General features: G+C 42.5%; 1 protein-coding gene across 3 annotated transcripts in view; it reads left to right on the forward strand.

The window, feature by feature from the left end:
• Positions 1–15,689, forward strand: part of TTC28 (tetratricopeptide repeat domain 28) — a 625,746-nt gene that overhangs the window by 460,640 nt on the left and 149,417 nt on the right. For all 3 annotated transcript variants that reach the window (XM_036908924.2, XM_036908925.2, XM_036908926.2), the window contains one exon: positions 3,515–4,022. In XM_036908924.2, the coding sequence (XP_036764819.2) occupies positions 3,515–4,022 (508 nt within the window). The remainder of the gene's footprint in view (positions 1–3,514; positions 4,023–15,689) is intronic.

The raw sequence follows: 15,689 nt of genomic DNA on the forward strand, positions 1-15,689 counted from the left end.
ATCTTGGACTAAAAGCCCTTAAAGGTGGATTGAAAGAGTATGAGCAAATTTCCTACTCCAGCTCTGGGTGCCATGAAACGGACTCGTCAGATGCAGCTCTTCTGCAAATACGTAGGTTACAGAACAAGGGCTGATGACTCCTGTGTGCTACATCTGCAGCTGGAAGTCATGCTTTGGCAAGAACAAGGGTAATTTATGTCTTGCAAAAAGAGAAAAGTATTGTCTTATTCCAACCAGATAGTTTGTTAGCATAACTATTTGTGTGCATTTTAGTATTCAAATACAGATGTTCCAAAATGTTTCCATTGTGGGAAGCAGCTGCTGCTATTCTAGCACAAAAATCTCAAGGAGATTAATATACAAAGGCAGCGTGAACCTTAGTGACAAATGTAGCATCTGCTTGAGGTGGGGTCTGTGATCCCCCATCGGCAGTAGGAGATTCTTGCTCACAGCCTGAAACCATGTTTCAGATCTAAGCTTATTCTACAGGAACAGGAACAAAGACAAATGATTAATTTGTAATTCACTTAGCTGATAAATATCATCACATGTGATTTGCCCAGGGGCTGTAAAACACTGGACTGCATTTCCTGTGGCAACTGATAGGAATATAGATGTTTGGACATAGTGACTGATATTTGCAGTTGCCTGTACTCGCTTCTGCCTGGTAGCAGAGCTCAGCGCAGCCAGCTTGCAGTCATAAAACATCCATCAACACCTTAGCAGTGCATTCACAGAGAACTCTGCAGTTCACTCAGGGCCCTGGCGGGCACCCTTCATCTGATCCCATCCTGGTGCACTGTCATTACCAGCACGATTTACATGTTGAGAACACATGCTGATGAAGTGAAATAACTTATCGGGGTTACAGAGCCAGGGCCTCCAACTCTAAATCCTATTCCACTCTTACGTTACATCAAAGCTGCCTCTCTAATTTCAGAGACTGTGATGTGTCTTCACAGATTACATCACCCTCTCTGGAGATGCTGGTTTCTAGGACACCCGCCGTGAAGAGTCCCAGGCTGGCAGCACTGCCTGGAGCTGGAGGGTGCCAAGGAAGAGCTGATGCAGAGGCCTTGCTCTGCCCCCCACACCCCGGAGGGGCACGCCCAAACTCTCCCTTCCCTCCTATTCAGAGAGCCTTCAGCAAATGAGCTTCTGGGTCTTCCTGGCATTTAGAAAAATGAAGAACCAGCGGCAGAAGATCCCAGGGCTGTCATCTGGAGCTTCCATAAACCAGGAGTTCCTCAAAACAGTGATGCCTGGGGTGTGGTGCTTGCCCCAGGCCTTGTAAATGCGTCCCCTGCAGTGTCCAAGGGCTCAAGGCTTCCAACCAGATCTGCTCTTTGGAATTACCTAGTGAATCATTTATGGTTTATACATTTGACAGAGGCTCATGGCTAAGTTTGAAACACTTGGTTCCTTGCTTACTGCTGGGGCCTAGAAACATCTGTCTGGAAAACAACGCTTAGAGAAGTTAAGATTCTAAAGTTCCCAAGGCTATTAAAGGGCAGTGCATTTCTGAAACAAGAGTGTCTCCTGCTAAGTCACACCAGCTCCATAGTGAGAGAGCCATGTGTTTTACTTTGAGGGCAACAGTTCCTGGGTAGGAGGGTTTGTGGACTGTGTCCTGCCCCCTAACCAGGCGTGGAGGGAGAAGAACTCCAGAGAGTAAGGTGGCCGAGGGCCAGTTACACAAATGGAGGATGGAGGCTGAGTCCCTGGGCCTGCAGCAAAGGAAGGAAAGGAGACTGTCAGGCTGGGAGAAGGGAGTTTTTGCCGTAGGAAGGCCCACATGCAGTGTGCTGACACGAAGGCCTAACCTCTGGTCCTGCAGAGGGAACCTGAGGCCAGTACGCATCCATGTGGCATGCTCCGTGGTGACATCACCTGTGCTTCCGCCAGACTCACACTGCTAAGGCACTGTGACTTTCATGATATCATTTCTTCTCTCCACCACTCAGAAAAAAAACAAAGAAGTAAATTTCTAGGTATTTATTTCTTCTCTATTTTCCTAAATCTTTTGTTGAAACATCTGTGAAGTGATAAAAGCCACTTAAAACCATATGGACCCCTTTGCAAACGCATAATTTGCAAGCCTCATAAAGTGGTCAGTGTCTCAATTATTTTGATCAAGAATTGCTGTTTCACAGGCAAAAGAAATACGGTAGCAAGTCACTCACATTTATAAAATATTAATAACAGTGTTGTGAAGTGCACAGACATGTCATAAGGAAATACCTTTGCTCCAGATGGGTAGCTGTCCCTCGTTGTGACTCCCTAGCCTGGAGGCCTCGTGAAGGTCACTTGCCCACCTGTGACAGAGTGCACCCTTTGTTCTGCCAGGATCGTGGTCATGTTAGGAAGAAGGAGCATCGTGAAGAAAGGGGGATATGTGACTCTAGCTGTAGGCACAGGATGAAGGAAGGGAAGGGTAGGCAAGCCTCCAGCTTGTAGAATGACAGGAAGGGCAGAAAAACCCCAGCATTACTTCCCTTTTATGTCTCTGCAAAGGAGTTAGAAACTAAAGACTAGACTCAAAGACTAAATGTACTTGGTAAGATTTCGGAGCCCATGTGACATCTCCTTTGTTATTGTCATTGTCCCTATTTGGTTCAGTATACTGACATACAGTCATTTTCATGAAAACCTTTAAGACAAAAAGGGCATGTGCAGTTTTCTTTAGAAAATAAATGTGTGAATGACAAGCAGTGGGAAGGGACAAGGAAGACAGCATCTTTCTGCATGGAGGCTGGGGGCAGAAGAAGCTCTAGGCAAGGAAAGCAAAGCTGGAGAGCCACTGTCGGCCTGAAAAGGGGTGCTGAGACCCACTGGGGGCCACCCCATTCAGAGCTGTAGGTTGTAACCACCCACTGTTTTCCTCTGGGGCTCATCCGAATCTGAGCCCTCCACAGTAAGCAGCACTGATGAAGCCACGCTGAGGTGACAGAGAGAACAGGACCCTCCAGTGGGTCCTGGGTTACAAAGTTATCAATCATCATTCTAAACATCTCCATTACCATTCATATATCCATTTGGTTTGGGGGAAAACAAGGCTAGAGGAATGCCCAGGGTGCAAAGAGCCTTGTGTAGATTTCTCCCATGCATTTCCTATGCTGTATTTCTAGTAATTAATTTTGCTTTTCTTCAACATTTTCTTATACTACAGAGGTTAATAGCGATTAACAGAGGTATAATATCAATATATAATACAAAGATATAGCATCAAGGAATGTATATTAGGAACGGCAATGAGTCTTTATGGTGAAGGCTATGTGGACTACAACCTGCTTCTGAAACTAGGTGTTGAAAGTTGCTGATTAAATTACCATTATCTTTTATTAGGAACTTGCTGTATTCTTTTACAGTTCTGCCTGGGTCTGCCGACTACTTACGGAAACGCTATGAGGAACTGGATGGGACAGTTATAGGCAAACCCTGTAACATTTTGCTAAAACAAACCCAAGCCATTTCTGATGTGCTTTCGTTTCTCTGCCTTATCCTTTCTCTCCAGGCAGCTTCAGCAGCCCTGAGCAGTCTGGGCCACGTGTACACCGCCATCGGAGACTACCCCAATGCCCTGGCCAGTCACAAACAGTGCGTTCTTCTTGCCAAGCAATCCAAAGACGAGCTTTCCGAGGCCCGAGAACTCGGCAACATGGGAGCTGTGTACATTGCCATGGGGGACTTTGAGAATGCTGTGCAGTGCCATGAGCAGCATCTGAAGATAGCTAAGGACCTGGGGAACAAGCGAGAAGAGGCCCGGGCCTACAGCAATCTGGGGAGTGCCTATCACTATAGGAGGAACTTTGATAAGGCCATGTCTTACCACAACCATGTGCTGGAGCTGGCGCAGGAGTTGGTGGAGAAGGCCATTGAGATGCGGGCCTACGCTGGCCTGGGTCACGCTGCCAGGTGCATGCAGGACTTGGAGAGGGCCAAACGGTACCACGAGCAGCAGCTGGGCATTGCTGAGGATCTTAAGGACCGGGCTGCAGAGGGGCGAGCATCTTCCAATCTAGGTAAGGACAGGATTGCTTGCAAGGTCCGGTCAATGCCAATGGCTGGAAATAGCTGGCGTGGCCTGTATCTCCTACAGGAATCTGTGTTTAGATTCAGAAGGACCTCATTATTGCGTGTGTTATGTATTTCCTGCAGATATATTTCCTTGGAGCCTGCCTGCTCTAAATCACATGATCCTTCCTGTCATCACAGTGCTCTAAGGATTAGAATTCAGAAATACTGGAAAAACAAAACACCCCAACCTTTTAATCTGTCTAGAGAGAAGGGCGACCAGATTTATCTAATTAGAGAGAAGAGGAATGAAATGAGGATATAAAGCTATGTTTGGTTTCAATGAAAGAGAAGCTGCTAGGAAGTCATCAATGGAAGGGAATTTGAGAAGATTTTTGTTTAAGGGGATTTCTTTACTTAGTCACTTTAACCCCACAGGAAGGGTATTTTTTTTCCCCTCAAAAGTATGTGTATTCACAAATGGTATTGATAATTTTGGTATAAATGCAAAACTATTTTTTTTGAAAAATCTATTAAAATAGATATGCAGTCACTGTTTTGATACTACTTGCTTAAAAAGACATTTATAAATGTGGGGGAACTTGAATGTCATTGTAAGAGACAGTAAGTATGGGTGACTGGCTCCTTTTCGGAAGACATTGTTATCTTGTCTCTGCACTTAAACAGATGTGGGTGCATAATGAATGCAAGGGGCAGATGAATTGGGAAGTGTAAGCCGAACTCATCCCCGTGCCTGGAACCCCATGGTGTGTTCTGTGTCCACAGGGACTCGGTGGGGAAGGGACAAGGAGAAGGTGGCCTTAAATGGCCTTAACTGGCATTAGTAAATGCTTATAAAATATTAGTAGCAACAGACTGTGAAACTCAGCCCCCTTTTCTTCTGTGACCTATAAAATCAAGGCACCCCCACCTCTATTTATATAAGTTTAGCCCTACTTCTCCCTCCCCTCTACCTATGCTTATTGTAACCATGTGTTTTGTGAATATGGTTGTTAGAAAAGTCTGGCAGATCCTTGGAGATGACTCTGAAGATGGTATTGAGATCAGAAAGAGAGTCTTGAGAGTCTCATAAGAACCATAGAAATAAGCTCTTGGCATTGTGTACACATCCAACAGATTGCTCTCGCTCTCAAAGAGCTTATGATTGTTTGGGAAAATAAGACTAATATGTAGGACGACAGGGGCCTCCCTACAAGACAGTGTTAAGGACGTTGCATGGCCACGAAATCCCTAGAAGGGAGACCCCGAAGGCTGGGATAGCCTGGAAACCTTCTTGGAGGAGATTGGACCCAGGTGGACCTTGAAGAATAGGTGAAATTTGGCCTAGAATGGGCTGTCATTGATGCCAAGAGACATGTGAAAGCAGGTATGAGACGCAATAGGTTGGCATGGTTGAGGGATGGTGGCATGATTAGGCTTCAGGAATGTACTAAATTAGTAGGAAAACTAGGCAAGGGATACTCTAGTGAACAAGAATTCTTGAAGGTTTTGAAATGTAAAAGTAGATGGATTAGATATTTAAGGAAGACAAGTCAATCAGTGGCACATGGGATAGATATGAGGTCTTAGAATTTGGAGTTTAGAAGGCTGTGCATGTTGGACTATTCAGATTTTCTTTGTCACCTTGTGTCAGTTTTGATAAGCTATATTTTCCAAAGACTTTGTTCCTTCCATAAATTATTGTATTTATTGGTATAGAGTTTTATTGGTATAGAGTTGTTTTAGTATTTCTTTATTTTGCTTTAATGCTTGTGGGATGTATACCCTCTTTTATTTCTGTTACTGGTACTTTATGTTTTGCACCTGAATCCAACCCCGTCCTCCCCCCCTCGTCCCCCATGTGCCTTTCCTGGATCATATTAGAGATTCATCAGTTTTCCTGATCATTTTTAAAGAACCAGCTGTTGTTTTTGTTAATCTTTTCTATTGCTCGTCTCTTCTGTTTTACTTTTTTCTGCTCTTGTTTTTATCATTTACTTCTTGCTACTTCCTCTGGGTCCTCTTTCCAGCTTCTCAAGGTTGAACCTTAGGTCACTGATTTTAGACCTTTCTTCTTTCTGCTACAAGCATTTAAAAGTGTAAAATTTCCTTTAAATGCTGCTTTAGCTACATCCAGTGATTTTTGATGTATTATGTTTTACCTTCATTAAGTTTACAATATTTTCAAAAATCAATTGTGATTTCTCTATAACCCCTAGAAAAGCTGTTTAATTTTAAAATACTTGGGATTTACGTAGATACTTTATTGTTACCAAATTCTAGTTTAATTTCATTATGGTCAAAGGACATACTTTGTAGGATTTCAGTGGGTGTCATGCTCTGTAGATGTCAGTTTGGTCAAGGTAGTTGATGGTGTTGTTCAGATCATCTTTGTCTTTTTTTTTTTCTTTTGTCTATATATTTTGTCAGTTTCTAAGAAAGAGGTTGTTAAAATCTCCATCTGTTACTGTTGACTTGTCTGTTTCTCCACTTAGTACTGTGAAACATGGCATCATGTACTTTGAAACTCATTGGGTGAATATTCATTCACAATCATTTTGTCTTCCTGACAGACTGGCCATTTATCATTATGAAATATCCCTTTTTTATCACTAGTCATAACTTTGTCTTGAAGTCTTTATCTGATACAATATATCCACTCCCTCCTTCTTATGCTTACTGTTTGTATAATCCATCTTTTTCTGTCTTTTATTTTCTATTTCTCTGTGTCTTTATGTTTAAAGTTTGTTAACTGCAGATTACATCTAGTCAGGTCTTCTTTATGGAGTTTCATAGTCATGGCCTTTTAATTCGAGAATTTTATCCATTTATATAATTATTGATGGTGGATTTAGGTCTGTCATTTTACTCTTGATATTCTGTTTGTCCCATTTATATTTTGTTCTCTGCTTCCTTTCCTGCCTTCTGTGTTAATTTAATCATACTGATTTGATTTTAATTTGTTTGCTTTGTAGCTCTACCTCTTTGCATTACTTTTTAGTGGTTGCTCTAAGGATCACATTATATATCCTTAACTTTTCACAGTCTACTTTGAGTTAGTATTAGTACCACTTCCATATTAGTACCTGACAACTTTTTAAGACATGTACTCCCCACTCCTGGTACTTTATGCTGTAGTTGTCACATATAGTACCACATCTTTGTTCTTTTTAAACTCCATAGTGCAGTGCTATTTTGTTTTTGTTGTTTTAGATAATCATTTTAAAGAATTAAGAGGAAAGATAATGTTTTCTGTTTATCCACTGATTTATCTTCATCTATCCACTTGTTTATCTTTTCTGGTGCTGTCATTCATTCCTAAAGATCTGAGTTTCCATCTGGTACAAAGAACTTCATGTAGCATTTCTTGTAATGCAGGTCTGCTAGTGATGAATTCTCTTCATTTTTCTTTTTTAAGTTTAAAATGTCTTTATTTCATCTTCAGTCTTGAAGGGTATTTTTGCTGGATACAGAGTTCTAGGTTGGTTGACTTTTTTTTCTTTCAACAGTTTAAAATAGTCTTTCAAATGTTTTTTGGCCCCCATTTAAAAAAAGTAAGTCAGTACAATAAATAATCTGTATGGCATATGCTAATTTTTTCTGGACTGCTTTTAAGATTTTGTCTACTTTGGTTCTCAGTAGTTTAACTATGACATGCCTGAATGTGGATTTCTTTGTGTTTTTCCTTCCTCTGGTACTTTTATCTTTTGAATCTGCCGATATATATCATTCCCCAAATTCAGGGAATTTTTACCTCTGATTTTTTTCAAATATTTCTTCTTGCCCATTCCCATCTGCTCTGTTTGTGAGACTCTGTATTTCTTTAGTCCTTTTGATATTGTCCTATATATTGCTGAGGCTCTCTTCAGGTTTTTAATCTTTTTTCTCTATATCCTTCAGATTTGAAAATTTCTATTAACCTATCTTTAAGCTCACTAACTCTTTTTTCTCTCATCTCCAATCTGCTCATCCAGTGATACAGAGTTTGGGATTCCTCAGGACTACTGTCACTTCTGACATTAACTGCAAGTAGGGGTCCCCAAGACTACCCTTAGGTTCAATAATTCACTAGAAGGACTTGCAGAATTCACTAGAAGCAGTTGTAGTCACAGTTATGGTATATTGCAATGAAAGGACACAGATTAAAATCAGCCAAGAGAAGAGGCACATGGCGTAGAGGCCAGGAGTGTTCTAAGCACAAAGCTTCCAGGTACCTTTGCCCAGTGGAGTCATGGCCAGTGCAAATCCAACAAGCAACAATATGTGACATACGCACAGACTATTGTCAACCAGAGGCTTTCTTGAGCCTTGGTGTACAAAGTTTTCATTGGACCTTGGTTACATAGATACGGTTGACAACCTGCACGGAGGATCTTAGTTTCCAATCCATCTGGAGGTTGAGCAAAAGCTCCTACTATAAATCACATTGTTAGCATTGACTTTCTGGCACAGTTTTTGTTTACCCTCAGGTAAACAAAGACGCTCTTACACAGAACATTCTGTGGACTTAGAGATTGCCTCCCAGACCTGAGGGCAAAGGCCAGACCTATCTTTGGACAAGATTAATTCTTTACTGGGTAGAATTTATACCCCAAATTCAGGGCTGCCTACTGTGGCTCTCTGGGAGTTTTCTTCTGGTTCTTCAAGCCAGTAGGACTGTGTTTCTTCCTGAGTTTTAGCCTCACCATATCACATTAGTTGGGGCTTGCCCTCTGGTGCCCACCCCACAAATGCCCTCTGGCATTTCAAAAATGGGAAATTTACCCAATATCATTCCCTTCCTCAAAGGGTCCACTACAACTTCCCTATAGCTTCTCACAGCTTTTGGTTACAGTCCAGCGCTTCAGGTAGATCCCTCCCCCTGCCTCGTCCATGCTTCCCCCGACCCCTGTCTCCCCTGCCAGGCTTTGTAGTCGTTACCTCCAGGAGGGTGGTCTCAATGAAGCTGCTCCTCCATTACTGGAAGTCGACCTCCTCCTATTCATTTTTAACTCTCTGCAATTTGACTTGCACCTGATGTCCCCTGAAAAAGATCAGTAGTGATGTGCTCATGGCCGAGTTGAGAGCTCTTTTGACAGTTACAAATTTCCCTAATCAGTCCATAGCATTTGGCTTGCTCTACTAATTCTTCCTTGAAATTCTCTCATCTTACAGTTTGTGTGAAGCACCACTGTCCTGATTTTCTCCTTGCCTGCTCTTTCCGTACCTTTTTCACTGTCTTTTCTGGGCCCCTTAAAAAAAAAATGAAAAATTTAAAGAAGGCACAAAACTGGCACTTAACTTTTGTGAGAAAAAATTCTTACAGTATAAAAAGGTAGAAGTGGAAAAAGGAGGCCCACCCCTTACATTAGTACCTTCCCTGTCCCACTCTCGAACTTAGCTACTGTTAACAATTTGGTTAGAATCTTCCCAAACCTTTTTACTATGTACATAAACACATGGAAGTACGATCATATATGTAAATATATGCTTGTGTGTACAGATTGTTTCTTTTTTCAAAACTTGGAGCATAATATATGTACTTTTCTGCAGCCTGCTCTTTCTATTCTGCCTTCTCTGTTAGGCTTCTCTCTGTTATAATTCAGATTCCCTACATTATTTTTGATGGCTCCTTTCCACTGTGTTGTCATTTGATAAATGTAGGAGTTTTTGTGTTTTTTTCCTTGCTTCTTTTCTATTCTTTCTCTGTATATCTCCCTTTATTATCTTTACCACCATATCTTCAACTACTGCTCCAGTGCTCGTGATTTCTAAATCTATGTTTACCAGCTCCCATCTTCTGCGGGAGCATCCCGTTCACATCTCCGGGCGCCTAATGAATGCTCTGATTTTCACGCTGATCTCTCAGAATTAGTGAGTCCAAAAATGAAATATCTTTCCCCTGAATTAATCGCTTCTCCCAGCCTTCCTAATTCTGTTGATGACAGCCCCGCCTCTCTAGCTATCTGTATTAACTTTCTACGGCTGCTGTGGCTTAAAACAGTGTATTCTCTTACAGTTCTGGCAGTCAGGAGTCTGGAATCAGTTTCACCAGGCTAAAGCGAAGATGTCAGCAAGGCTGGTTTCTTCCGCAGGTTCTGGGGAGACTCAGCCTGTAGTGGCTGCCTGTGTTCCTTGGCTTGTAGCTTCTTCCTCTCTGTCTTCAGACTGGGTCACTCCAGTCTCTGCTTCTGTCCCCTCTCTTCTGCCCCAACTCCTCTTGCATCCCTGTTGTGGCTACATCAGGACTACCTGAATAATCTGGGGTGATCTTCTCATCTAAAAATCCTTACCTTAACCATGCCTGCAGAGTCCCTCTTGCCACATCTAGGAGCACGGACAGGTTCTGGGAGTAGGTCACGCACTATCGCGGGGCCGTCATTCAGCCTGTCATGCCCTGCTCACTTAGAAAACTAAAGTCACTATTGGTTTCTTTCCCCCCACCTCCCTTTTTTTTTTTTTCCACTTGGCTCTCAATCTGACAGCTGCCAAATGAATATTCTCATAAAGTTTCTTTTCTTTCATTGTCCCTTCCTGGCTGCGCAGTCTGTTACATTAACATATTGGTTGGGTTTTTCTCACCACCATTCCCTCCCTCCTGTCTCCGCCGTCCCACACACAGAATCAGACCGATCTTCCTAAAGCCGTGCCCTCGGCAGCAGCTGTTGCATACTGCACACCACATTATGGTCAGAGTCCTCACCCTAAAATAGGGCCTGTGATGATTTCCATTCTTTAATTCTGCTACTGCTGTGTACATGCTGTTTACTTTACCTAAAACCAGGTTCTTCTGTCTTCCCTAACCCCACCACCTTGGCTAGGCTTCCTTGCTTAAAATGTTTATTCAGGCTGCATCCTCCACCTAGAACTTCTATGACCTGGTCTTGCTTGTCCAAAGTTCACTAATCTTTTTAGGATTATCCCAAATACTATTCACTATTTGAAGCCTCTCTTGATAACAGGGTAAGTTCTTTACCTTGTCTCAGCCCCAGTAACATTTTTAAAATTTCCCTTATTCTATTTATGTTTTATCATAAATTATGGTTATTTGTATAATTATGTAGTTAACTTCTACTGGATTAAAACTCATTAGAAGTATGAAGGACATTATACTCTATAGTCTCTGTTTCACTGAGTGTAACCCCTGACACACAGCGGGTGCTCAGTAAAAGTTTATAGGATCAGACTGGATGAGTCAAAGCTTGTACCGAGGTGCTGTGCCTGGCTGAATGGAGGAATAGTGGTACCTTTGAAAAAAAAAAATAGGGAAGCCAGCACGAGGAACTAGTTTGGGGAAGCATGTGATAAGTTGATTTTGTACATGCCCATACCTATTCTCTCACGTAATGTAACGTGAGCGAATAGAATTGGAAACAAGTACTAAGATGGCATCACCCTGATCACATCTATGAGGGAAGGACAGAAAGCCAGCCAGCTGGACAGAGTCAGGTCACAGAGGGTGAAGGGGGTCCTGGCAGAGCTCAAGGAGAAGAGATCTTCAGGATGTGGAGGCAGATCACTTACATCAAAGAAGCCACAGAGAATGAGACTTGAGTTGCTACGAAGGTTTTTTTGACAACAGAAGTTTCCTGCGCACATCTGAGGGACGTGGGTAGAACTCGTAGAGGTGGAGAAACGGAGAAGGTGGACATGACAAGAAATCCTCGTCCTTTGGTGGTCTGCACGAACACACATTTATTATCCACCTTTTATTTGCTTTCAAATAAAACAAATAGAAATGATTTAGACACTTCAGATTTCTTATCAACAACAAAGAATAGCCTGGCTGTTTTCTGAGCATGTGTCTTACTTGTGAAAATAATGTTAATATAAATTTTGGCTTGGAAAATGTCCATCTTTTCTTTTATGCTCAAAACAGTCACAGTTAGTTGCATGACAGTTTCTCTGTAGCCACTGTCTTTTTGGTGGCCTTTTTTACGGTTTTAATTCAGCCAGTATGAGTCAAGCCTCAGGTAGGTTGCAGAGTGGCAGGTCACTAGAGCAAAGCCTCCTCACTGTGATCATCACAGATTTTCTCTTTCATTGGGGAGCCAGACAGAATTGCTTCTCGTCTTTCTTTGAGATAAGCTGCAATTAGGAAAGTGAGAAGGGAGACAGTTAGAGTGGGGGCCACTTTTGTCTCTCCTCTCCTCTCCTCTCCTTTCCCCTCTCCCTTCCCCTCTCCTCCCCTCCTCTCCCCTCCTCTCCCTGTTCTCACTGCCTCTCTCCCCTCCTTCCCCTTTTTTCTTCCTCCTCCACCTGCTTTCTCACCCTCCCTTCCTTTCCTCCCCTCCCCTCCCCTCCCCTGCCCTTCCCTCCCTTCCAGATAAAGGCCACCACTTAGCTTGTCACTATGCCCCTGGAATACATACAAAGGTGACTCATTCCAGCAGCCACTTCCGCGTACAACAGTGTCAGCACTGATTCTATTTCTAGTATTGGGTCAAATGTGAGAGAAGAAAAGTACCTCCCACCAAGGTCTGGGGTCAAATACCTAATAATTCATCTGTGGAAAACAACTGAAAGTTAAAACATAGCTACACCCCTTTTTAGTCAAAAAGACATTTTTTAAAATCTAGAAAGTAGGTTATTTGGGAAAGAAAAGGAAATGGAACTGGTATTAATCATTTATTCATTTTTCATTCTTTTGCTCAACAAATATTTATTGAACAGTAGTTACATGATTGGCACTCTGCTATCTTTTAATGAATAAAACCAGTGTAGTTCCTGCCCCATGGAGCTTACAGTTTTTTATTTAACACACATATGGAGAGCCTGGCTCTGAGCCACATGATGATATTCATTTTCATGTTTAATCCTATCCACAAACCTATGTGGGAAATATTAATTAATTTTACATATAAGGAAACCATGGCTTGTGTAGGTTAAAATGCCTCATCCATTTGGTCTCAGGAGACCCATTGCCTAGAAGACTCATGAAGATCTCATAAAATAATGCTTGGCCTTTTTTCCCCATGTTTTCAAACTATCTTAGGAGTCTTGCATTGGAGTAAAAATTTGGTTGCAGTTCTGGTGGGTATGTACCAGTCCTCTTATTTGCAGTGCCGCAGAATGATAGTCACCAGAAATGGTGGCTCTCAGTTGTTCTAATTCTAGGATTTAAGAAATAGCACCTAAATAACTTTTACATTTAAAAATTAAATTCTGGTAATCTGAATCAGAAACTCCTGAATTCCCAAGGGGAGATAGAACACTATTGCAATTATCTGTATAACATACACACATATTGTACTTTAATTATATATTATTCCTGCACAGATTTTGTGAATTAAGTCATTACAATGAATACATGTAAAATTCAGTATCCTAAAAGGTCTTACAATTTATTTTGTAAGAGAAAAAAATTCTGTAATATGGCATTCACTCTCATCTATTTTTCACATTTTTATTTTTACATGTTGGGTTTTCTTTAGGTGGACAGAGGCCTAGCTTTACTGATAAATGTCTATAATAATTGTAGGTAGCAATTCATTTACACTATTCAGGTGTTTTTCATTGGAAATCCACAGAATGATTTATGGGGCTGGTATTCATAATAACCACTAAAGATGGCAAATGGCCTGTGAGACCTCATGTAGCGCTTCTTGGTAAAGCCATGTGGTTCTATTACATGTATGTTTCACAGTACTTGTTTGTCCTAATGGCTCTGTGAGCTACATTATTCTCACTCTTTTTCCCTGGTGAGGATCCAGAGATTAATATACATTTGTGACTCACCCAATATTATAGAGTAAGAGGCGGAGTCAAGGCCAGACGTCAGGTCTCTGAGTCCATGTCTGCAGATCCTCCCATGAGGGAACGTTCCCACCAGAATGGTGGATTCCAGTGGGTGTCATACGAGGATGACCCAGGCTAGGACTCAAAGCCAAAGATGCTTCTGCATCCACCGCTACCTTCCATATACAGGTAGATGGATGAGAAGAAGCACTATTAGGGCTGTGAACCACACTGCAGCAGTGGCCCCTGCTCATGCCCAGGTACTAGACGGCAAGCGTGCCAGGAGAAGTACAGGCGCCATTCATCCTTTCTTCTCTCTGCCCAGAGAAGCCATTGTGTATTGATTACTTGCCCTGAGCTAGACACTTGGGTGCATTTCTTCATTTCCTCCTCACTACAAAGCTGTATGGTAGGCATAGAAGTAAAGGTACCGGCCCATTTCATACAGTTCATATGCAGCAGAGGCACAAACTAAACCCAGGTCTGCATGCTCTCTTCTGCTGCAGCCCACAGCCCTGCACATGTACCGAGCGGCTAATTATTCTGTTTGAGAAGCATAGATGAAGCTACACGGATTGTTAAAGTCTAATAATGTGCACGATACAGGAAGCCAAACCGCACACCCCTGCCTTTCATTCAAAGCAGTTCCTATTAAGGATCATGAAAAGGGAAAATATACATGAAAAAGAAATGTGTCCCAGAGTCTGAAATAGATTTCTCTAGATGTCTGAAAGAAAGTAACAAGAGCGTGCCTTCCCTGTTTGAAAAAGCAATGAGAAATGGAGAGCATCAAGCAGAGGAGATTTTTCTGATCAGGCACCAGAAGACTCACCAAAAATGATTCAGACCCTCATTAAGGTTATGACACGCCCCTCCTGTGCTGTGCCCCACACCTTTCAGGGCCTAATAAATATTAATAATATTTATGCTCTCCTTTAGGTCAAGATTTGTCACCCTGCTTGTCTAGACATTGCTATCTGAAAGGAGCTGTGATTTGCTTACAGATGCAGCATCTGTAAACATGTGAGCAGAGGCAGACGGGGCAGTAAATCTTGGTCAGAGCTGCGCTTTGGACTGTTGTAGGAGAGGCTGCAAAAACTGTTGTTGGAATAATGAAGTGATGCGTGCTGCCAGGTCCCAGAGTTCTGTCTCCAGCAGGCAGAGTCCAGCAGTAAATTAGCTTATGTTTCAGCTTGGCACTTGGTTCATTTGTAGATGCTAATTGTAATCTGATGTTATCAGCAGCAGGTAATTGAAATGGGCTTGATGAATTACTTAATTTCTTTTAATAGCTGAGTCTTCAAGAACTGAATAAAGAAGATAAGGTGATCAGGAGGAAAATACAACAGCTCTATCTTTCTAATTAGTGCTTGGAGGTTTTTTCTTCTTTACACAAATGATTATGAACATGTGAGGCTGAATAGGTTTATGAGTCAAAAGCCCCCATGGGGACATTTCCCATTAGGCAGCCCAGTCTTGAGCATTGATAACACTTGTGTTAGGACTTCAGAAAGGCACACTTGTCTGATCACTTTGGAGAACATTGATTTCCGAACATAATTCTTTTTCCCTGGACTTAGGTGGGTCCTGCCTGCCGAGGGAATGGCCACTTTGGCCCTCACCCTGCATTTAGCCCCTCGTCCAGTTTTCTGTGAAAGTGCTGCCTGGCACCGTGCAGTGAGCAGGGGAGCCTCGGAATGATGTTCCTCACTGGCTCCTGCCGCCCACACCTGGCACTGGCGCCGCCCACACCTGCCTGTCCCTAAGTCTTTCCATCTGTTGCAGCTCCTGTTGGAGCTCTTTGCTTTGCCAGCAATGATGGGTGCAGATGTGGCCTGGGTCCTGCCATCTGTGCTGGACACAGCACGCTGGACCCATGCCACGTACTGTGATGGACTCGGGGGTCTTTCTTCTGGAGTCATTTGGCTCTGCTTTTAGTCTCATGGAATCCATGAGGA

Source organism: Manis pentadactyla, chromosome 14 (genome assembly GCF_030020395.1).
Source record: "Manis pentadactyla isolate mManPen7 chromosome 14, mManPen7.hap1, whole genome shotgun sequence".
NCBI classification, from domain to species: domain Eukaryota; kingdom Metazoa; phylum Chordata; class Mammalia; order Pholidota; family Manidae; genus Manis; species Manis pentadactyla.